At 40.2% G+C, this 25719-nt stretch overlaps 1 protein-coding gene across 2 annotated transcripts; it reads right to left on the bottom strand.

The window, feature by feature from the left end:
* Nucleotides 1–532: 532 nt before the first annotated feature.
* On the bottom strand, nt 533–20985 carry PTER (phosphotriesterase related). 2 transcript variants are annotated; one of them, XM_062567724.1, is made up of 5 exons: nt 20903–20985; nt 10627–11072; nt 8028–8293; nt 4496–4636; nt 533–1238 (listed from the first exon to the last, which is right to left on the bottom strand). In XM_062567724.1, exons 2-5 carry the CDS (start codon nt 11056–11058, stop codon nt 1028–1030), a joined length of 1050 nt encoding a protein of 349 aa, XP_062423708.1. In that variant the 5' UTR covers nt 11059–11072; nt 20903–20985; the 3' UTR covers nt 533–1027. The 2 variants fall into 2 exon arrangements, with proteins under 2 accessions (XP_062423708.1, XP_062423709.1); XM_062567725.1 differs by lacking the exon at nt 4496–4636.
* Nucleotides 20986–25719: the final 4734 nt, after the last annotated feature.

Here is a 25719-nt window from a genome sequence, read left to right on the forward strand (position 1 = left end):
CATTATTACAAGACATGTAAGGTCAAATTTGAAGAAGCTTTTGAAATCAGACTACCATTGCTAGTGCGTAAGACCTTTTATTTGGATAAATCACTTGCCCTGGTTGATGTTAGACAAGAGGAAAGAACGAACTTTATGTGAAAAACACATATAAGGCAAACATTTCTTCCTTTTTATCATATCTTGATACTCTGATTTGTACAGACTTATATCACAACCTTTGTTATAACTATAGCAACTCATTAAACTGTATTATGTAATATATTTTGACTTTTGGTGTTGCATCCTTATAAAAACCAGCTATCCTTCATGAAATTTCACATCACTATTGCAAACTTCCAAGAGTTCAATATAAAAAATTTGATGTGATTAACAAAAGCCATCTATAACAATACTGCACACAGTTTAAGAGGTCTACAAATTGCTTTATTCAAAAATATATTTTCCATGTATTTTTTTACATTTTTGTTCAAAAATAAGTAAATTATTAGATTAAAAAGAAACTGTATTTTTAGAATTGTTTGAAATTTCTTTTGTCTTTAGAAGATATTTAAAAGTGCCGTTCCTTTTATCAAGCATTACTAAAAAGGATATGAACATAATTAACAGATTCGTGGTATTACAAGGATTAAAATCTTCCCCAGAAGAGGGAGAATTTAATTGAAAACACTAAATTTCCTCCAAAGAAGCACATATGATACATCTTCAAAAATATTTTTGGATAATACATAGCAACAGAATTAGATTACTCTCTGTAAACATTTTAATAATTCAATTGAAAAGACTTTGCAGGTGGGCTCATATCCAGTAAATCATTCATGAACAGATTTTTAAAAGGGAGAAAATGTAGACAGAATACATAATTTTGTTGTGCTAATTAAAAAGAGAAATCATGATCAGTTTGTTGGTATCTTATTAATACCTTACAGTTTATTTCAAAAGAACCAAATTTTAAAATGACTGTTCTTCTAAACAAATCTGAATTCTGTAAAACTTCACTAAAAATAGGAATATTTATTCATTATCCCTACTTAAAAGTCAACCACCGCTTTGGATTTTCTAGAAGTATTTTATCAATTTTACTTTGGGATATGCCTCTAATTAGCATTTTAGGAACTATATTTTTAAGGATATGTGAATATCCATGACCACCATATTTCATCAACCTATTCTTAGTGTGCACATCATGAGCAATCACAATTCTGTCTTCATAGCCTTCATCGATCAGCAGCCGAATCCTGCAAATGTGAAAAGTATACCTGTCAGTGAAAGGTTCTCACTCTGCAACAACACCAAAACAATCCATATTTAACCTTTTTACATTACTGTACTGCTAGACTGTATTATAAGTAAAACTAATTATTTTCAGTTAACACGGAAGACTTCTTATATTGAATCAAAATTAAAGCACTTATTTTATAGAGTGAAAAAACCACCCCTGAAAGAAGTGTACCACCACACACTTCAAAGCAGGCAAGGAAAACTCTCCCTCCACTTGGCACACTGTGTTCCCAATCCCATTAACTCCATGGAGAAATTCAGGAACTTCACATCAGCAAGCATGAGGCGCAGCCTGTTAATACAGGAGTATGCAACAATTTCCTACATAAGCTCCTTTTCAGCACGCTTGATTCCTGGGGTTAGTCCTTGCTGCTGTTACCATGCTAGCCCCATTACAACTGTTAAGGATCAGCCTCTGTTACAGCGGCTTTGGGAAGTCTGGCTCAGTTATGCAAATGCTTTCACATCTTTAGTTAACTCCCACTTAGAATAACCAGGTTAATATAGTTTTTATGTTGTCAGGATCATGTTCCATACAGACAGTAACATCCAAATGTGTTTCAAAGATAATCATTGAAGAAGATGAGCAAGATAGCCTTTGTACAGGGCTAGCATATGCCAGCAAATAAGAGGAATTAATAGAGCAGCCCAGCAGAACAGATTTGGCAAAATGACAGCAAGTGAGCGCAGAGAAAACTGGAATCCTCCGGGTCATTCCCTTTTCCTGTGATAACCAAGCCTGCTACAAAGGCTTGTGCCAGTCCTTCTGTTCCACATTTCACTCTGGTAAGCTTAACCCTTGCTGAGCTTGTTTTTGAGAATTTACTCTGTAGGCATATAAACTTCTGTATTGTAAAACGGCTAAGTATTCCACTGAGTTTCAGGTTTTTTAATTGCATTGGCAGTAGGTTGCAAGCATTACATACCAGAGACGAATATGACAAACCTGGAGTGTTCTTCCTCACTAAGCCACCCAATTCCATTACTTTCCAGCACTCTCAAATTCGAATTTTTACTTTCTTGACTGTGCTTTTATCAGCAACAAAGCAAATATTAGTCTTGTAAGTAATCACATTCTATCTGAAAGCTCTTACTGTCTGTTCTGATTATAATTAGTTATGAAGAGATACACGTAGTAGGGTCAAATCAATATGGTCAGAAGGAAGATGGCAAGTAAGACAGAACTTGGCAAAAAATGAGTACCTTTCATAAAAATACTACAAATAGTGTCGTATGGTGCAACATACTATATATACTGTAGAATTACAACATCACAAGTGTCGTCTTCTACAGCCTTGGATACAGACAGACCACACGTAAAACAGAGAATAAGAACACAGTGCTGTCTTAGAATAGTCTCCTTTGGGTTTGTACTCATTTTGTGGTTTTGGAAGGCATACATTACGTATTTCTTTCTTGTTCTTGTTCATGTCTCTAGTTTTAGTTAGTACCTGTTTCTGATTCCAAGAAAAGCTTTCCTAGCAAAATTCACTACACAAATCCATAAATACACAGACAGTTGAACTGCATTTGAATAGATGTGTATGACTATAGAAATTTATTTAAGTTTTGAATACTTTAGACAAGACTGAGCATGTTTTCCTCATTTAGCATTTTCATAGACAAATTCAAAGGGTCGATTTGATTTCTACCACTCTGGTGCCGTTTGATCAGGAAGTCCCAAGGAGATTGACATTGTCATCATATATCCAATGTGGATACATCAAAATCCATTTAAAGGTATTTCTAAACCAAAGGCACATATTCACATCAAACAGAGAGGACAAACTTTTAGTATTTTCTTCCTATAAACAGGTTGCTGCAATACGCACCCTGGTACCAGACAGCTTAAGGAGAGACATCTGCAGCTGGGGGGATATTATGGATGGAACAAAACTCTGCCATGGTTGAACAAGCACTTGTTAACCAAGGCTCAGTCTATTCTTCCACGTATTTTCCTCCCAGTGCTTCTGCACACGCTGCACACTACCGTGGAACAGCAGAGGGGTGGTGAACTATTCCAAAAAGCAATGTTAGCAATTTAAAATGTGAAAGCTGCAGATTCATTACAACAGTTTGAAATACTGAGTGCAAGACTGAGAGCTCAGTTAAGAGTGAGAAAAGATTTCTAGTGTGAAAGCAGCATCCAAACTTGGCAGTAAGCACAACAGTACCCACAACACCTTCTTAAGAAGAGAACAGCCTGAAAACAAAATTTTGAAGCTAACCTGGCAGAGAGGGACAGAAAAACAGTGTTTGAAATACAAGTGAAAACTAGAAAGTAACTTCATTAGCAATCAGGGATCACAAAAGCCATCTCATCAAAGAGAAGGGAAGAACTGTCTCTGACTCTGGTCGGTGGGATGACATCCCACCCCTCAGAAAGCTGCCACCTGACTGCATGAATACTGGGGACAAACAGCAAAGGAGGATCACAGCTCAGGGCAGAGAGGAAGGAGGGAGAAGTCCATTCCCTACTGACCATACCTGTTTCAGACAGTGTCTGCAGGGAATGCATCTCTCTGGCAATACGTTGTATTAGTACGGCAAAACAGATTTGTCATGCAACTGAGCTGAGACTGCATGGACTGATGAGAAACAGGGAAGAGAGATCCTGACAGTAGGGCCAGTATTTTCACGTTGTGAATGTGAGAAGCATGAGAGCTCTGAAGAGACCAGAATCTCATCCTTCACAAGCAAGAAAGGGCAAAAGGAGAGCTGGGGAGAAATGATAAAGTGCTTGGAAGAACAGAAGACTGTTTTGTAGGATAGAAACACAGGACCAAATCCACACAAGCCAACCAATGAGTTCAGCTCATTCAGCACATGCATGAGAAGATAAAATAGGCTTAGATGATGCGTACTAGCAGCACCAGATTTCAACAACTGTTTCAAACAAAATAACATACAAAATAAAATAACCTTTTGTTGCATGATAGTCTATAAATGCAGTAAATGATAAAATTCAACCAAATCAGCATGCAATTGGGGCAGAGAATTAAGTTAAAATAGCTTTTGATCTTTTTCTCAAATTATATTCTACAATTCTACATCTTCTTTGCAGATAGTAGAAATCATACATGCTATTCTAAGCAAGAGACAACAGCAGAAAAAAAACCCCATGATTTTAGTATGATGATGTGAATAGCCTGCAGAATCACTGTGAGGCACTTCAGTGGAAATGTTATTAATTAAACTACATTGAAGTAGATACCTTGCAATTCTTTCACTGTCACTTGGCATATCGATATCAGGGTGGAATTGGTAATGAAGAAATTCTGTACCAAATAGGTCGTACTCTAAATAGCATCCAAGTTCAGCAAATTCCAGAAGTTTCTTTGTATCAAATATAGTCCTGCAGAATATACATAATACCAAGTCATAATTTTAAAAGGAAAAAAAACTCATAGCATGAGGACAGGTATTTGGGGACTTCCTACTTCCAAGGAATTGAAATAATTATCCAAGAGTAAATTCACCCTTTTGAAAAACGGAACTCGTTTGGCACATTAAACTGATACACAGCGTTCTCTTCCTCACATTCATCTGGCATTTCATGCATCAAAAAACAAAACAAAACCAACCTGTCTCCTGTGATATAATGAGTGCACTTATAATCATCTTTAAATGGAAAGAGAGAAGTTACTTACTTCTGATTTCACTTAACCTCTCAACAGACAACCTAACAAGGAAGGGCATTTAAGGAGGAGGTTAATTCAGAAAGACCTTTATTTAAAAACAGTGGATTACTTACACAAGACAGATTTACTTTCCCAAAAGTGATACAGGAGATAGCTACATCCAGGGCTTGTTTCATCCATCAAACACTTAATAAACAATTTTGTCTTTATTTTCTATTATATACAGCGATACTTCCAGATTGTCATTAGAACTGCAATATATCATTGTTGGCACTGGAATCCAGCCAGAACACCTTCAGGAAACATTCCTACCAAAATGCGTAACAGCACTGTGAATACTTGGGACATGAGTTTTGCATCAGATTTGAAAAGTGACATGCTGGAAGGAATAAAGCTCCTAAAACCCAGCAGTCATTCAGAAAAAAATGACAACTGAACTAACAGCTCTCTGAAATAATTTGCTTTTTTCCTTTGAAACATTTTTACCCAGAGTATAAGCTAACCGAATGAAAAAAAGAAACTCAAATAATACACTGCAAATTCATCTTCGTAACCATAATGCAATCTTTCTCATATAGGGAAAGATCAAGTTTACATGAGGACAGCACGTTTAACCAAAACAGAAGCAATTTTATGTTATTCTTATTGTGGATACTGATGTCACAAGTGATGCTGCCTTATTCCATTACATCACAGCCTGTTGCCATGGAAATGGCTGATGTCGCAACTTCAATATTATGATGTGACAGCAGGATCAACCGGGTTGAGAGCGAGCCCCGGTTCAGGCAACCTTGCCCTTATCAAGAGGCTGCAATTAATAAAAAAATGTTACTTGAAAATAACCGTCACAGTTTACAGACAACGAGCATTTGAAAACCAAATGGGTTGGCAGTGCAGAACAAGAGAAGGGGTAATTTTAGATCCAGCCCTGCTCAGTTCACAGAGACAGTAACCAACAACACTAATACCTGGGAGAAGGTAGCAATATGAGTTTTTTTTTTTTTTTTTTAATATATTTCAAAATCACAGCCAGATTATTTTATTTTTGGTAAACAACTGTTAGTCTTGCACTTTTCGGTACTCTATCCTAGCAAAGAGCAGGAGAGCTTAATTTCATCAGCCACTGAGTAGTCCCCTTGTAAGCCACACTGATGTGGCAAGGGCAGCAGTCCTCAGCTCTGAATGCTCACCTGTGTGCTTATTGACTTGTTTGGGCAACAAGTGTCCCTGGAAAGGAGATGGGATACAGAGAAGCATCCTGTGGTTTGGGTCTGATCCATGACTCACCACAGGGATGCCACCAAACCATTATCAAACAGCCCTTCATAACAGTCGTATAAAAATAGCTACTGAAATGAATGAATGCTGATCTCTATGAACATACCTTTGTATCCTTAATGCCTTTTAAATGACCAAACTCAAGATTCATTAGCTTTTGCTTCCTGGCCTTCAAGTACACCACACAATTGCTATAGAAACTTGCTATCTTTTGTTCTAAGATGCTAAACTGCAAAACACAGTAGCTGACATTTTAGTTTTATCATTTGACTATAACTCCACCTGAAAACTGTCATTGCGTCTATGTCCAAGGCAGGCAGGAAACATGGAGCTATGTACAAATTATCTCACATTTAAGGGACTGGGGTGCTCCCACATAGATTCTTCCTACTGGAAGAGACTTAAAACCTTAAATGCACATTGCAAAGCCAAACTTCACAACAGTTGGAGTTGTGTTATAGCAAGTGCCAGCTGGAATGTGTGAAAGTCATGAGAGAAGTGGTACCAGGAAATACCATATTGTCTGTCAGCAGCTGTTCACTGAAACTGCACCTCTGCCTTGACTATTTTCCTGCTTACACTGTTTATTTTTCCATCAATAAAGCAGTGAATTCAATGATTCCCAACAGTGTACACAGGCAAAACACATACTGGACATTTATGTTGTATCAAAATGGCTATGTAAGTGCTGACACCTGCGATTTGCTTAGTCCTCTTCTACACAAAGATGCAGGTCATCAGTTTTTCTCAAAAAATGAGAGAAAAATATAGTTCCATACAACATGAAATACAGGTAAATACATAAAGAAAGCACATGTCATTTATCAAATATAAATAAAATTTCATGGCTCTAAATTTTGTGCTTATAAAATGCCCAAGTAAAACCTTAAGCTCTATAAGAATCCAAAACACTTGTGGCTTGATTTGTAAGCTCATAGAATGTATAATCATCAGAAATTTGGAGCACAGTGCTCATACCTATATTACACACACAATGGCACAAACAATCCAACTGCTGTGTGCCATATGACCACAGCTACTCTCCATTATTCAGCAGCCAGCTGAACTAATCAATGTTTGGACATTTTCCAACTCATCATCAACTACATAAGGTCACAGAAAACTCATTTGGTAAAGAGGTTGTGTTTCTAAATTGGAAAGACAGAAGAGCACCAATTCCTTTCCATGGCTGATGTGGGGCTTCTGGTTCTTGCTCTCGAGGAAACTAAAAGTTCGCCCTTTGGGCTAGGACAAGAACTACAAGAACTACTCAAAATCCAACTATTTTTTTTTTAAGTAATATTTCTTCCATCAATAGAACTGTAAAGATCTGTTTTCTGCTCTGATCCAGAATCCAGCAAAATCAATGAGTTCTCCATTAGCATCCATGAGATTTCAGGCCCTTAAGGGTGCCCTGGTTTTCTGCTGCTCGGCAGCTTCCCATCCAGTCTGGTACAAGCTGCACAGTGTCCAACACATTTTGCATGCAGTGATTTTTGAAGGCATTTAAATCAGCATGGAATCCCCATTTCTCAAAATGTGGTTACAGTTACTCTAAATCTCACACCCAGACCTCAAAGAGAACATTTAAACTTCTTAAAACTCATTATAAATATGGACCTAAAAGCTGAGCCAGGCTGACTTTGTTGGCAGCTGATCAAGCCCTGTACAAGCAGTTTTGTATTTTCCAAATCAGTAAACTTGAAGACAATTCTTCACATAATGATCCCAGAGCACTACACAAACCCACCTGTTTGCGGAGCAATTCCCTGAAATTTTACTGAGTTGTGACAGCACTGACAGACAAGTGCAGAATAGTCTGCTTACCTGTCAAGGTGAGACATGACTGTTTTTGAAGTATCAGCCCCAGCTTCCTGCAGAATGCGGATAATCTGGAAAGGTGCATCACTATTCCTGCCAGGATGGATTATAATGGGGCACCCAAGTTGTGACTGAGCATGCGCGGTCGCCTGAAGCACTCTGTGTTCGCTTGGAGTCAAGGGCCAGGAGCAGCCAATTTCTCCCACCACACCACATTTGATGTTAGTCCCATCCGCTCCACTGAGTATCTCATCAACAATAACGCCTGTAAGCTAATGAGCAGGAAAATAAGATTTTTGGGTATTAATACTATCTGTGTTAAATAGCAACAGATCCAGTCTACGGAAGCTGCACTAGTTATACTCCTGAGTTCCTTCTGAAGTCATGCAATTAACAGTTGTGTATATGAAACCACTACAGCTTAAATCTGTTTTCCAACAACTAATGCCATGCTAGCTATTAACTAAGACCAAAATAACTACAAATGCAAATCAGTTAACAGTATCCACTCACACAATTGCCCAGGTTTGCGAGAAAAGCTGGTCTATATATCACTTGAATACTGATTTAAGTTGAGGCTAAATTTTCTTTAAGAAAAGAACCAAACAGAAAAGGTTAGCTCAGCATAAAACCTGTGCCTCCAGCCCCGGAACTGGTTCCCAGAACACTTCAAGGTAGTTTCTTGTTAAACAAGAATAAGGAATCCTTGTCATTCAGATAGGAAAGCATCAAAATTGGTGAAGATTACATATGACAAATCCTGAAGAGACAAGTTTGAGGCAAATCCTGCTCTTGGGAATGCCAGCATAGAACTACAAGGGCTCCAATTACTTCAGAACTATAGAAACAGAGTATAACTGACAAACTTACAGGGTCAAAGTCAGCTTATTTTTAAAACATTCATAGACAAACAACACATCAGAATCTCCTAATTAAATGAGTTTATTATAAAATATGTAGTTTTTCTTTACCAGAGTAGTCCCCAAGTCTTAACAAATGCATTCAGAATTGAAAACATAAAATGCTCTTGCTGATAGTCTAAGTATTTCGCCCCAAATGTTAAAGAAATCATAATTTTAAGGAAGAATAAAGTGAACACAGCAGGCAGAAAGATTTGCAAGCAAATCCAGCAAACCAAAAAAATAATCCATAACAATTTGAAATAAATCTGTGATGTATCCTTCTTCTACCTTGTGTCCCCAATAGGTTCATACAATGTACTGGTAAGTATTTAATTTACATGCTGAAGTCAGTCAATGCTACTACATATTACAGTAGGTGAGGTTCTTACCAGTACTTTACGCTGTGATAAGGCATCTTTTGCTTCATGTATAACCAGTCTACCAAGCATCCCTAAAGACACCAGACACAGAATTCACTTCTCTCCTAATAGCAACCTACAGACCATCTCTCCTGCAGCAACATCTTGTGTCACTAAACAGCTCAGCATCCTGACCCAGGCTTAACACCCACAGAGTGGGTCTAAACAGCTAAATACTTTCCTTGTGTAGCTAAGGCCAGCAACAACATATTCAAATTATCTTTGCCTAATCAGAAAATAGATCATGCTGTCAAATTCAATGGCAAATGAAGAACCACCTACTACCATAGATCAGTCATGGCAGAACCCTTTGGAGGCAACAACTGTCTTGTGAGTATTGACTACCTGATGACTACTGGACAGTCTGTGGGTCTTGAGCAGTCCATCAAATACAGTAGGGAAATGTTTGCCCTAAGAAATCTGTTTGTATCAAATTCCAAGTGATACATGAATATATAGGAAAAGTAGAACTGTTACATACAGATTGGATCCAGGGAGGCTGATAGAACTGTATCATTTTATGTCTGCTGACATTCTGACCATTTATTTTTACAACGAATTTGACTCCTTTGTTATCTATGACAGATCCTTTTTTTATTTTTTCTCAGCTCCGTTCACTCACACTCACAGGCTCCTGCCTTGGAGAGTTCCATTCCCTCTTCTCCTATCATCACCTTCTCTTAATGAAAGGTGAATGAATATTTATTATTATAGAAGTATCTGGAGACCATAGTCACTATCAACACATTGTCTTAGGCACTGTACAAACAACAGGATGTAGCCTCTGCTCTGAAAAGCCTGGAAGAATGGTAGAGAAGAGAGGTGTAACAGGCAGCTTGAGAAGAAAGATGATTTACAACTGTTCTGTAAATATCACAATTATTTATGCTTTTTACAAGAATTTGGGGTGATCTTATTGGGAAGCAATTAGCCAGAAAAAGAGACAAAAGAGGCAGAAGGGATATACAAACTGTAAAAAGAACAGGGTAATTGGTGTTGTACCAGATGCCTACACATGAAGAATTTTATTTTATTTTTACTGTTGCTTTATAACAAATCCCTGAGAGAAAACAGAGCTTAAGAAACGGAAATGCTGACATACAATCCCAGTACACAAAAATAGTGCTGGTCCAGCTATAACACACAAGCAGTAATGCTACTGTTCTCTGTTTTTCAAGTTCAGAACTTTTAGATATAATTTATTTTCTTTGGACTTCTCGCCAACCTTGAATGATTCAGGGATAAATCACAGAAGAGAGATTTTTAAATATAGTCAAGACCTACCTGCTCCACTGTCATGGCCTGTGTATGAGAAGAATGAGTGGAATCCACATAAAACCCAGCCCCAGCAATAATATGGACTCCAGTTTCTTCAGCAAGTTTCTTCAAAGTATTCACATCCCGACTAATTCCTGTGGTTGTATTTTCCACTATAGTCCCACCACCCGCTGCTTTAAAAAGCAACAGCTCCTCCCTTACAGCATCGGTTTCCTGATACAAAAGAAGGTTTTCTTTATGGCTATAGGGATTCTGCTTAATCCAAAACAAGTTCTTCATCTCAAGAGGCCCCTCAGACAGAAGCTCTTGGCCTGGTGCAGGGGGAAAGTAGCAGCAGCTGTAGTTCATAGTCAAGTGTTCATGAGTCAACGTGTAGCCAAGCTGATCTGGTTCCACAAGGCCCAAAACAGTCTGCACTTTTCCTCCCAAGGAAGGCATTTTTCTTCAGCAATCTTAAAAGAAAAAAAAAATCAGATTCTAAAAGAGTCTGGTAAGGAAGAAAAAAGGAAATAAAAATAAAAATATTTGAGAAAAGCTGTAAATTCTCACACAATTTCTATGAATTTCCTTCTCTCTCTCCTACATACACATACAAACAGACACTACGTTTTCAGATGCTATTTCAAGCGCAGCAGTTAATATGAAAAACGAAGCACTTATTTAACCCAAGTAAGCTTTTATCAGTACTTTATCAATTTAAAAATGTCCCATTCCAGTAAAGGGAAATCATCATCATTTACTGTGCTAGAGTCAATATCACATTAAGATAAATGTTTTCTATTTAACAACAACCACTGTATGTTCATTTAGGATTCCTTGCTCTTCAGCAGCTGTCAAATTTTGTCAGCTTGAGCCACCAGATGAACATATTTGGCACCAAGACTGAATATTCCTTACTGATACTTTCATTTTATTTATCTGTGTCCTCCAAGACTCCCTATTCCTTTTTGATGCCAAGGAACTTGTCTATGTTTGGGCACTTTGTCTGCCCCTCTGCATGAGGAATGCAGGGACGAAACGATCACCCTCTGAAGTTTGTAACAGGGCTCCAGTTCTCCTGCCAGCCACATTTGGTAAACCAGCAACAACCCAATGAAACTCTTCAAAGACAGACAACAGTAATTGAAAAGAGAGTTTGGGCCCCAAATAGCAGAGCAGAAATTCCAATCTAGTTCCAAAGTGTTACTTCTGTCAGCTTGGCCAAACATTTTATCAGTTAGGAACACACCTTAGCCTAACATTTCATTTATATGGCTCAGCCTACAGATTCTTTTTCTTCCACTTTAACCTGAATTAAACTATGTTATTTTTCTAAACTTCAAACAAGTGGTGACAAAGATATACCTTGAGGCTACTGCCTAGAATTGGTTCATGTCAAAAGCATCTGGTTTGTACAAGTATAGCATGAATCTCTACAGGTTAGAATTAGTTGCAGCTCTCCCCATTAGGATTTTCAGGGATTCTCTTGGGGAGGAGGGGTCTTTTTATTTTTTTGTGTTATACTAACATTAAACATAGCTGACTACCCAGTTCATGTTAGATCTTCCTGATGCTAGTTGCAAAGGCTTGAGGATATGTAGTTATAATCTCAAGTCAATGAAAATCATCAGTTATGAAACAAAATACATGTTTAATCATGTCCAGAGGACAGGACTAACTAGAGCATGCATTATTGATTAAAGAGAGAGGCCTTTCCCATTTCTGTCTCTCTTTCAGTGAATAATATCATAAACACAGGCTTGTTACTGGTGAAGCCCTCAGAGGACATTTTTCTTTTAACTGTTAGTGTTAGTCTACTAGGATGACAGAAAAACCGAGATCTGAAGGGCACTGAACTCTACATATCAAAGGGCACAAGTCCATCTCGATCTCTTTGGAGACATCTCCATTCACAAGCCAGAGTCACTCTCTGAGTACCAAGGTAGGAATAGCAACCCAGCACCTGCAAAAGGGAGATACTGACTGCCTAGTAAAGAGTTTGCAGTGCTTGCAGTTATTTTAATATGAAAACTTGGCCATCCTTAGGAAAGAGATAGGACTGACTGACTACGCTTGCTTGCCTTGTGTATAAGCAGACACGTATGAAAAACCCACTGAGAAATGACTGTTCTTTTATGATTTTCATTTGTAGACTAGTGTGTCGACTTGTTTGAGAAGGCTGAAGAATAATTACTTTGGGAGGACAGACTCCTGGCTGTTTAATATAATGATTTATTTTTTGCCAAATAAATCAAGAAGTGCATGATTTCAGAAAATATTATTCTTGAGCAAATAATTAAAAGCAAAATACCTGTCTTAGTCAGAAACTGCTGCTGGCTGCAATTCAATTTAATTATCCAACCTAGTCATTAATTCAGTGAATAAAGCTGGCACTCTATAGAGCAACCCACAATTCTGGAGAAAGTTGAATGATCTGAGTCATTCTCACATTCATAGCAAAGAGATAAGATAATTGCATTACCTTTATATTTTTGCAATAAATATCTATGCTCTGGTATTCAGTAAAACCCTGACAGCATAAAGAATGATATTTACATTCTGCACTGGGGAGACACTTTTCTTCCTTCATGTTCATTGACCGTTTCAAGTCCATTTTGGCATATAATTAAATATACAAGTGTTTAAACATAAGTATATATATAAGTATATATTTCTTATATTAAAATGAAATACTAAGTGATTATTGATTAGACTTAACAAGTTGCCACTTTATTTTTTTAGTTGTATAGTGCTCTTATTCAACAAAAGCCATTTTAACTGCATCAGAATTTCTGCTCACTTTCAGATCATGATTTTAATAAAATGTTGATTTTTCACACTTGTTGCTGCTAATTCCTTTCTGACCTAGTTAAGTTAGAATAGCTTCAATCTTGTCTGAACCCTATGAAAATCCATGGCTGTGAGGAGGAAGGGATCTACTTATAGCCCGAAGATGCTGTCTTCTGATTTATAATAGGGGGGAGAAAGGTCTAAAGTCTGTCGAATTTTAGACTATATACCATAGCATAGTTACAGAACTAATACATACTTGTAAACCTTTTGATTTAGACCAAGTACTTTTACAAATATAAGAAGTACCACAAAGATGAAAACTGAAACAAATAACATTTAGAGTAGGCCTAATTTAATCTTCCTGAAAAATAAGATTACTATTAATGTCACTACTTGTTTACTAACAGTTTTGGAATGCCACTAATTTTAATTAAAAATATGAAAAAGACAGCCAGTAACTTCTGATTAGAATTATTTTTAAAATCACTTTCCTGATATCACCTCTGTTGTCATTTACAGAGATAGCATGCCATGATCATGCTACAATGATATACTATCTTTAATAACATTCAGCTGATGATACCATAATTTAATTAGTATCCTTAAACTAGAGTTTAGTTGCAAAGAGCTTTTAAATTGAGTAAAAAGTGCTGCTTAATTTAGGCACATAAATGTTACTACAGAAATCAACATTCATGTGCTTTACTAACTACTTGCATTCCACACCTTACACCAAACTTTCTTCTGAGCTCAAGTTTCTTCTTTCATGTACAGGAGACCTAATTCATACCACTTCATTTTAGCTTTTTAAAACGGTGGATGTCATGTCCTGGATAATCATACAGACTTTTTTTCAGAGAGAGGGAGAGAGAGAGAAAACAGAAGAAAACATCTCTACAGGAAATTCATACAGTCTATTTTTCATGGAATAGGACAGGACAAGTTACATGCTAGAAATACCTGCCTCTTTCCATGGATTACAAGTAGAGTCAAGAAACAGTCTTGAACAAGACACTCGTATTTTAGATGGCCCTCCACAAAACATGTGAAATGTATTTCCTGAATCCTAACCCAATTCAGGAGGGGAGGAGAGGTATATTCCTATCATAAGGATAAACAGGCCTGCTGTTATCTGCCAAATGTAAGTATTTTGCTTTTGGAAATCATTAACTTATACCGCAGCAGCAAAAAGGTAGGTGATCCACCCCAGACCAAAACCTCCCTGTCCTAGGGGCTGCATAAATAACTAAGTGAGAGTCCCTGAAAATTACATATTCAAACACAAGCAAATGAAAATTCCTTTAATATATAACCAAAATCAGTATTTTTCAAAAATACTTTAGCCTTGAAACAACATCCTAACATTTCTGTAATAAACTCTGGTCAAATCTTTACAACAACTGATTATATGGCACACAAAATATGACTCACTGTTAGTCTATTGTTAAATACTGGTAAAGTAAATGTTTTTACTATAGGTACTATTAAGAGGAAAGAGACTTGCTGTCAAAAGGGTCATGGAGCTGCATTCCCCACACTAGTAAAAACTCCAGTGAGTTTGCCTGAATACTGATGACAGGATTTGTGTCTCCACTTTTCCCATCTGAAACTTGCACTTCAGTCATTGTATCATTTTAATGGTCTTGTAATGGAAAGTCTCTCTAGATTTGGATTAGCTGCTTACTACAGTAATCTCATATTGCTAAAACATAATAATTGCGTAAATACAGTTTCCACATGTTAATGCATTTGCTTTGATTTGGTAAACACATTTTAATGGTACTAGCACAGATTCTCTTTAGACTTGCAGGGGAATCATTTTATTGTGATTACATTACAATGGGGGATTACAGCAACACTACATTCAGACTGCTGTGACAGAAAATTTACAACAAAGCAATAAGAATGGCTCAATAGCTATTTATTGTATCTAGAAAAAAATTAAATTCAGCTGCCATTTAGCAATAAGGGTTGCTCTGCCTGCATGACAAGCATTACAAAAGGGTCTTTCCTTGCATAATCATACAAACCCAAGAAATGTGACATGGCACAGGTCTGCTATATATTTACAACTAGAGGTGAATGCTTTCAGGGTTCAATTCTACCACTACAGAGCATGGAAAAGCCCCAAATTAGAAATATATGACACATCTGTAGTAAATTACTATTATCTAGTCTATGCTATGTCACCATCGCCTGCATTTGAACACTTTATGATGATAGAAAGAGGTCAGTAAGACAACAAAAGAGGAGAGACAGAGGGTAAGTACAGAATATTTCAAGAAGAATTTAAAAAATGTGTCTCAAATTGGCTTCAAGTAAAATGCCAAAATCAAGCCAATGCAAAAGGATCACATCTTTGTGATACTGAAACTAATTTTCACTGTATTTAAGTGCTTTAAAAAATCATTGTTGAGTATTAAAGAAAAAAAGAGAAACAGTGGAGGATGCTCTTGCTATAAGAAAAAAATCACGAACTATAGAAAAAGCTGGAAGTGTGGTATTACTTGTATTCTTTTGGGTTGGAGCGCATAGCTTAAGTATCTGATTTTTTCCTCTAAGATTTTAATAACTTCTTTTTCTCACTCCAAATGCTTCTGTTGAATCTGTAGAGGTTTATGGGAAGGAAGGAGCTTTCTTCTTGCCACCTGACAAGCAAGTTTTCTAACTTCTCTGACAGATCAGCCAGTTTCCAGGTCTACTTAATCTTCTTCAAAAGCTTGTTCACAAGCTCTGATTACAGCCCAAACATGCCTAGAAGCCAGCCTCATACATGGGTTTCAATTAGCGTGGCCTTTTGGTCCATGCACCGTATCAGGTAACAGCAACTATGAGGGCACTGGAGCAGAGCCCACAGCTGACTGGCTGAGAGCACAAGCAGGAGTGAACCAGTATCTGCTCCAGAGGGACAGATTTAGGCTCATTTAAGTCATTTAGCCTAGCAATTCCCTCTGTGTCAAAGGCTGCAAAGATGTCCAACAGTCTGTGTGACACCACACTCCTAAACTGGTACTCTCTCAGCACCACGAGAGCTGTCTCTGTGTTATGCAAGATGCCTGATAAAAGCATATCGCATTTGGGGTTATTTTGCCCAAGAAACAGAACTTGGAAATGGGTTAGAAAGACTGGAAGAAATTCTGGTTTCTGGGCAAATTACTCTCTCTTCTACACAGTTGGCACATGAACTTTTCTGAAGGTGAAGCAGACTACTCCCATTAAAGTCATAATTATTCTCCCCAGACTAAACAACCAGAAGTGACACTGGTCTTTTTCCTCTCCTAAAGCAGAACTCTGAAATTATCATGATTTCTTGAACTTCAAATTAACTCAGAAAAAAGTACTGAGCTAAATAATCTGGCCTAATCAGAAGTGGAGTATTCTTTCTTCACTAGCTTCACAGTCTTAATTTTAAGAAACAAGTACTGTGACACCTTTTCATAGCATGGCCCCCTGGCTTAGGGAAGAAGCGTACTAAGGGACCAAGGACACTTGATGTATAGTGCTGGCTAATTTCACCTAGCTCCTGGTTAAATTGCATCAGGGTAGCATAATAATACTTCCTTGAGTACCAACACCAAACAAGGCTTTGTGTCCTAAGGATCTAGGTCACGCAGGAGGTATTTCATAATTTGACTAAGGCCCTTCTCAGAGAGAAGTATTTTCTTCATCAACATCTCCTTTGTAAGAACTTCGGGGGATTTTACGTTTTGGGCAGCTTCCAAAATTACTCCTGATAAAAGGTCAGATAAAAAATCTCCTCTAGGCTCCAACATTACATTAATTATATTTTACATGGTCACATAGTGTTTTTAGGCCACATTATGCTTTAAAATAATATATGCAAATATGGTCTGAGTGCTGCATGCTGCTACATGCATTTGTGTTCTTAGCCCTTAATAGAATCATATTTGTTTCTAATGGGTACAAGACTACAAGCACACAATATCCTTTCTTGCTAGGACAACCTGATATGGGAAAACCTTCTGTGCTTTTCAGGAACAAGTATCCAGTCTTCACTCCTTCTAAATTTCAAATTTGAAACTTAAGCGTGAATCTAATTCTACTCTTATTCTCATTGACTTTAATTGATTTTCTTTCTACTTAAGGTCACATATGCTTAAATATTTTCACATAAGCTTAAATAATTTACTAAGCATGCTGAATGGAACATTATCACTCATTTGTGCAGCAACTTCACCAAGAATCACAGTAAATCAGTCTATGAATCTTTACATGCAGAAGATAGAAAGGATGAAGATCTAAGATGGCAGACGAGACATCATCCTGGTCACCACACAAATCTATGCAATGCAAGAGTGATGTTCATTACTACCTCCTGGTCAAGACTGGAAACAACTAACTAAAAAATTCATGTGAATGAACTCTGAGGTCAGGTTTGTGGGGAACATAACAGTGACTGATCCTCTGAGGACTGGTCAGCAAAGACTGGTTCTTGGGATAAGCAGGGACTTTCACAGAACCACAATAACATTGAATGTTGGAGTTTGATGGACATTAACTAAATTCAGTTTCCCAATATTGCAAGCAACAGTATTCCAAAGTTTCTAACCTACCTGGAGAGCCACTGAAAAAAAAAATACCTTGAGAAAAGCCTGGCAGGCACTGGCAGGCTGTGGAAGCCAGGTGCTTTTCTCAAGGTCCACTTCTGTTCTAACAAAAAACTAGTATACATAAGGAAAGTTAATGTGAGTCCAGCGAAATCTTAAAGTTAATGGGCATAACTTAGGAGAGTATCTTTTAACTCAGAGACCATCTTTATAGAATCCACATGCTTTGTCAGTGGTCACAGTCAATGACCTCTTGCTTGTACAACTCCTTTGCACTAAGTTCTCAGCCTTGCATGGGTGCAATAATGAAACAGCAGAAGCAAGTAACACACTAAAAAGATGATAAGATGGTCAGGTTTCCTGCATATCCTTCTGCTTTCTTACCAAGTATTTCACAGAAACTGCAACTGTTCTGTATTTTTATATCACAGCATGACTAAGTATTTTTGCAAGAAAAAACAAACTCAGTACTTTGTTCTGGAAACTATTAACTTTCTGTGATGTAAAAAAGTCTTTGCTACTCAGTCTTAATTCAACAGCAAAGAATCAAGTTCTGCAATAAAGTTTTTACAGTCCTCAAGAGTTCTAGCAATAAGACCAGTAGGACATTTTCAGGTTCCCATGTATCAGAAGGCACATAAAACTTGGCAAAGAAAGTGTTAACTTCCTAGTCCTCACTACAAACATTCTAGACAGGGCAAAGGCAGCTGTGGGTTGAAACAACTCTTTCATTCTTCTAATAGGAGAGGAGACCCTAAAACAAAAGAAGAAAAGAGAGAATGCCTCAGCAGGTAAGACGTCACCTTTTCTTTGGTCCTTGCTCCTCCACAAAAGTTACCTTAGAAAAGATCCTTGTGACTGTGACTCTCCTGTAGGACTAAAGTTTGAGAACAGCTTTGAGAAGAATTATTCTACACATGCTTCTGAGATTTTCCCCAAAAATCATTATTTGCTTATAACTATCATATACGAGATGATGTGGTGGTGGCCTTTCCTCCTTATAAACAGTTAAATAAATGCACTTCTGACACACATCTCAGCTAGAATAGATGCCTTTCTTGGATTAGTACCTATATACAGATTGATACCAGAGCAATGACATGGCTACTATTTGGAAAATTCTGAAGAAGCTTTTTAATGTGTGACTAGAAAATAATGATCTGCTAAAGTAGGATCCTACACGAAAACCTACCCTATCAGTTTTAAGAAAAGGATGAAGGGAGGGGACACTCTCTTCCTCTTTCCAACACAGCCAATAAAACAAACTTGGATATTCTTTAGAAACACAGAAGACCTAAATTCGAGTCTCTGCTCTGAATCAAACTGGGGACTTCAACCTTAGTTTCCCACTTCCTAGATGGATTTTTAGCTATCTAGATCTTCTAGCTATCAGACAGGTGGTTAGTTCAAGGCGTAGAAAAATCTGTCTTCCTCTGTTTTCATGAAATCAGAGAAACTTTTCATTTCAGCCTATTACAAAAATTAACCTTGTTCTTTTTTTTAACCTTTGTAAGATGGAAAAAACATTTTAGAGCTATACAAAATGAAATAAGAAGTAAAATGCATGGAATGTTCAGAGAAACAATCCTTTAATAAATCTAGAACTCTTTGGTGCCATATGGTTTAATATATACTGATTTTGATATGTGAGGAGCAAGCTGATGGCCTGCTAGCCACAGAGGGAAGCAGTAACACTTGTTCCTGCTCTACCATACACTAATTTAATAAGTTAACACTGGTCATCTATATGAAATGTAATTAAGCATCTGAATGCCATTGTTGCCACCTTTGATTATAACCACAAAAATGAACATGATGATAGTGACATGATGGAGAATATTATGTCCATTAAATTCCCAAACATGAGAGGCATTCATAATAATAAATGACACTTACATAGTCTTTCATATAACAATCTCAAAGTACCTGACAAAACGATACAAAACTACCTATTATAAGGATCACTTCACCCATCACTGAAACACAGCCCCCAGCAGAAAGAAGGCAACAACCTTTAAACACTACAGAACCTATTACAACGGCGAGTGTGGAATAACATACCCAGTATAAAACACAGGGCAATTCTAGACAGGTAAAGCATTATTTTCCCAAAGAAAGTGATCTCTGGCTGAAAATTTGTTTCATTCAAGAGTTATCATAAGCCTCTAGCATACAGAAGACAACATCCTCAACAATACACATCCTTTAAAAAAATTACGCACGCAATTTTCTTAGAGATCACTAAGTTCATGTACGCCAGGCCAAAACAGGCTCATCTGAGTTCCTCCCTGATGTCTGCTCGTCATCTCAGGACCACGCTCACCGCAAGACCCGCTGCCAAGAGGCTGCGGGCACCGGCGCGCTGCCGGGCGGCGCTCGGCCACGGCACCAGGCAAAGCGGGCGCCTCAGGCCCAGGGCGGGCGCTCGCCCGCGGCCCGCTGCGCTAGCGCCAGGGAAGGCGAAAGCGGGCCCGCCGCCGCCGCCGCCGCCGCGCTTCGTGAAGCGGCCGCCCGCGGCGCGTCCGGCCCGGTGTCTGGGCGCTGACACCGCTGCAAGCGCGGCGCCCGCTCCCAGCAGGGCTGCGGCTGCGCTGCGGCACCCTGCCGAGCTGCAGCCCCCTCCGGCCGCCAACGGCCCCCCCACCCCGGCCCCGCTCCTCGCCGGCTCCCGCCCGCCCTCCGCCTCGGGCCGGCGGCGGAGGGCCGCGAGCAGCTGCGCCTCTCAACTCCGGCGAGAGTCTCCCGGCCCGGGCGCTCCCCGCAGCGGCGGCCCAGGGCGGCAGGGGCCGCCGCCGGCGGCGGCGCAGCTCCCGGGCCGCCCCGCTCCGGGCCGCGGGAGGCCTGGCAGCCCGAGCAGGCGCCGCCGCCGCCGCCGCGCCTCGCGGGGCTCCGAGGGAACCTCGGGGCCTCGGCCGCGCTCCCGCCGCCGCCCGCTCGCTCACCCCGCGGCAGGACCCTCTGCCGGCCGCCCGCGGCTCCCCCCGGCTCGGGGTGGGCCTCGCCCGCCGCCGCGGCGCCCAGCCCCGGGGGCGGGAGCGGGCGGGTGCCAGTGCGGCGCCGCCATCGGAGCCCAGGGCGCCCCCGCGGCCTCCTGGCGCCCTGCGGGCCGAGCGTGCGCTGGGCCCGGCCCGGCCCCGGCCCCGGCCCGCCGCCTGCGCCCGCTCTGCGGTGTCTCCACTGCGGGCCGTCCCGGCCTGCGGCCTTGCACCGCGGCCCGGCGCTCAGCGCCCCGCTGCCGGCTGCTGGTACCACGAGCCCTCTGCGGGGGCCCTCACCCCCTGGAACGAAACCACAGCCACGCTGGGCGCTGTGGCGGTTTGGGCTCCAGCAAATGTCGGAGGATGCGAGCATCCTGCTTGTCCTTGCTGGTAACCCCTGTTTACACGAGGAAGATGCTCAGATCCACTGAGTCATTTTGGGGGGTTGGGAGATGGCTTGCAAAAGGCAATATTTTATAATTTGTCCTTGCAATGCAAACAGCAGGAAGGTTGAAGAGAAGCTTCCCAGTATTCATAAGCAGGGTGACATTGACAGTGATTCTGGTTAAAAATGCAGATGCAAAGTAGGAAATGAAAGCAGACCTGACACCTAAGTTCTTACACTTTCCACCTAAGCTCTCAAAAGTCTCTTATTTCCCTAAGGCTCCCGACACGTGCTGTGGTACTCTTGCGTTCACAGAAAGGCAAATGATGCTGGCGACACGACTGCCAAAGGCATGGAGGACAGTGAACACCTCGGTCAGCGCTGCAGCAAAGCCTCCTTGTGCGCTGTGCAAGCATTTTGCTCCAACCAGGGCAGGGGAGCTCACGCCTGCCGGGGCTGTGGCTCTCATCGCTCTTCTCAGTTCCACCCTGGCTCCTTCCCAAACCCCCACATCCCGCCGGGCAGAACGCAGTCTGCACGCAGCACTGCAGCGCGGGGCCCGTGAACGTGGTGTCCTCTGCTTCCTGCTCACGTGGCTGCTCATTTCCCATGCAAGTTGGATCCTAGCTTTTATCCAGATCCCAGAGTATCTTCCAATGTGCTCGGTATCATACAAAAAGCAAGTGGGCAAAACTGGGAATGAATGCCATCACATTCTGATGTTCAAGCCTGTTATCATCTGTCTTACAATGAAGGACGAAAGTTGAGGTAATGGATGAAAAATGAGGAGGTTTCATGAGTAAACAACTTTAGAAAGGTAGGTGGTAAGGCAAAGAATTGTGCTTTTATAGAAGTGATGAAGAAATGGAATTCTGACTGAAAAAAAAAGAAGAAAGCGTTGTGGGGGATGCAAAACATGAGGGTATAATCCCCAGTGACTGGTGATACTGGTGTGGGAAGGGCTGCACCTTTACAATCTCAGCCAAAAGGGAAATTATTGACCAGTGAAGGGAGATGGTGAAGAAGGCAAAGCAGGTGAAATAAGTTTGGGATCTTTCCCCTACCGGCCAGTTACCATGTATATACAGCTGTGATTAATGCAGAGAGATGGCCAGAGCTGAGCTGCTGGCATGGTTCCAGTTGTCAGCGTCACTTGTTTTTGTTTGCTTCTGGTATGAAGTCAAGTGAGTATAGGTCCTGCGAAGATTAAGTGAAGATATGAAAGCCTGTCATTTATAATGCCTTGTATTTCAACACATTCATATTGCTGGGCAATCAATGCAGGAGAAATTATGTATGAGAACTATGTTAAAAATAGTCATGCAGTACTTTATGGGACATCATTTGTCACTGGCCATATCAAATCTGTTTTGAAGATTTATGATAAATTTTACATAAGGCCTGCACTTCTACATCTCTTTTGTGTTTTAAAATATAAAAGCAGTATTAAAACTTGGGTAGGTACAAAGTAAAACCACTTTCAATCTGCATTTTTACCCATACAAAATGAGCTACTCTTTAAAGCAATCTTCAGTATGTCCAAATCAAAGTAAGGTACTGTATTTTGGGGTTTTGTGTCCTTACTTCAACCTGCTACAAAACAGTGGCTTGTAAACATAAAGTAATGAGACTGTCTTGTTCAGACTAAATGTGTAGTGAACAGTGAAAACAAGTCAGCAGCTGGCAGAGTCTATACATATGACACTGCATTCACCATTTAGGTGATATACAACCTTATGTAATGTATTTGGCATTTGTGTCCCCTTTCCTAAGCCTGACAACCAGGCTGTGGGCTTCCTAGAAATATTGAACTGGTTACCACACTAAATGGCTCGTGAAATTGGGGGAAACAAACAAACAGGAAAATCGCAGCTCCGATGCCATACGAACAGCAGTGGCAACCCTCGGTAACACCACAACCGCCAGTACCCATACCGTGTGACTCAGGAACAGGGAGCGGTGGGTTACTATTAAAAAAAAAAAAAAACAAACTTTCATTTTGTCAGGTAAAAAAACTCGATGTTAGTAAGTTTTTATAAAAGTTATGGTCTGATAATCTGATAATGGCTAAATGACGCCTGCGTGGCTGCCCACCTCCTTCACCACTCAGTTCCCTGGGTTGGGCGCTGAAGGCGATGAACGATGCTCGTCCTACCTGAGGCACTGTTGTCAACGGGCACTTGGGATAACGACACACCCAAAACGAGGACCAAGTGCTCGCCCTGCCGTGGCACCGGGGAGGCTTCCTCGGCCGAGCGAGCGATCGGCAGCAGCGGCCAGTCGCTGTGGCAACAGCGCGTGGCCCCTGGGGACCGCGCTCTCTCCTCCCGCCGGCGCAGGAGTCTGCGGCGCCGTGCTTCGGTTGCATAGGCAGCTATGGGTAACGTTGATGCTAGCTTAAGCAAAATGACTTTTTTCTTTGGAACAAGCCCTTTTGCAACAATGCGGTAACAGTGGAGCTTGCAGCTTTCATTAGGCCTATGGATGTAACAGGAAAAGTGGACAAACTTTCAGGAACAAGCCCTTCCTCAGTATGCTGGATATATATTTTCTAATATGACTGAAGCCATAAGTCTACAGCAAGCTGTTAATTACAGTAGAATTCCAGTTTGCTTTAACAGAAAATAGTAATTGAGACCGCAGGTTAGTATCCTCCCTTCTTCAGAATAGTAATCAGCAAGGAAAGGAAAAGCGGCAAAATGTAATTACAAGCAACATTTGTGCAAGTGCGATTACAAACATAAGCGCTTGCACATGCCCTTGGGCTATGTGAAGTGAGAGTGTCACTTGCACACATGGACAATATAATCCCGAGCTGGCAAGCGGATAGTGGGAATAGATAGAAACACCTCATACACAAAAAACAGCTACCAGAAAATTTAGCCAGCAGAGTTTTAAAATGAAAATTTTAATACTTCAGGAAAACCTTTATTGATCATGATAAAATAGCTTTCCCCCTCACCCTTTCCAAGTGATTCCATGAATGGAGAGAGTTAGAGTAATTTGCTTGGCAGTGTGGTATATACCTGCTGCTCTTAAATCACCAAACAGCAGGCATGGGTCCCTCAGTTCCTGCAGCAGATGACTTGGATGGTAGGTAGGGTTTTCAAACTAACACACGACTGTTTGGAGGGGGCTTGGAAGGGGGCCTTTTTTGTTTAGGAAGGGTACCATGTAGTAATGTGATTCAGAGAATGGCAATGCCTGTTCTTGAAAAACTCAGATGTGCTATAGACACAGGGTACCAGTCTGAGCATCAAATTGCAGGTGCTGCAATGACTAAGTAAGAGTTGTCAGAGACATAGAAAATGCTTGCTATTTAATTGAAAATATCACAAAGCTATTCATTAACTGCAAAAGTAAACAAATGTCTCTGAAGAATACTAAGTTACAGTTTTCTAGAGGCAAAAGCAGAACGTTGTAGACTTTAGACTAAAGAATTACTTGAGCATGCCTTCTTATTTGCTATTGGAGATGGCAGAGAATATTTAGAAATAGTCACGCTAGTGTGGTCATCAAGAAAATGTGGAGAATTCAGCTTCATTACAATTTCAGAATGCCATTTATCTCCTTATATTTAAAATTAATTTCTGCTTTAAATATATGGAAAATAGGGCAGAGGAAGATAAATTGCTCTGTTATTTCTGAGGGAAATTGGAGGACCAAGCATTTCTAGAAGAAGCCATAGCTTTCCAGGTGTTGCATGCAATTCTTTCAGCATCTTCATCTGCTTTTGCTTCATGTGACGGGGCTAGAAGCTCTACACCAGTTATATGATGGTACTCTCCTGCTGTCTTGCCAGTGTTGATTTATGTTTTAGTAGAGTAGGTATTTTGGTCTGACAGTGTCTTTCTTTCCCCCGGAGAGGAGCATGTAGGGAAGTAGTCCCGAGAGGCTGTAAGGTTCTGAAGTATTTGCGGCAGTAAGTGCGTATTCGCTGTCTGAGTTAGGAGGACTCTTTCAAAGGCATGCATGTAAATCTGTTCAATCCAGATGACTAGTCACTACACAACCTTTTTTAGAAAACGACATAAGTCTACTAGCCACATATGATCTTGAACTGCAGGTGTCTTACCATGGCTGATTGCACAGCAGAGGGGCAGAAGAGGGAGAGGAATGAAGCTCCTGATTGCACGGCAGGAGTGGAAAACAGAATGGCAGGACAGTTGGCATCATTTATAACAGGCCTCTAGTTGAGAGCAAAAGGTTCCCAAATAAAAATTTCAGTCTCTTCAAGAATGAAGGTTTTCTTTTGCCTATACAACAAAAATTATTAGACTGACTTACTGCTTCCCTCTTTTATTGATTTTGACATCAATTCATAGTACTATGTGGGTGAACTTTGGAACCTTCTGCTGTTCTGTCTTCCTCAGCGCTGGGGGGACTTCATTCAGTA

This window comes from Rhea pennata, chromosome 2, assembly GCF_028389875.1.
Source record: "Rhea pennata isolate bPtePen1 chromosome 2, bPtePen1.pri, whole genome shotgun sequence".
Lineage (NCBI taxonomy): Eukaryota > Metazoa > Chordata > Aves > Rheiformes > Rheidae > Rhea > Rhea pennata.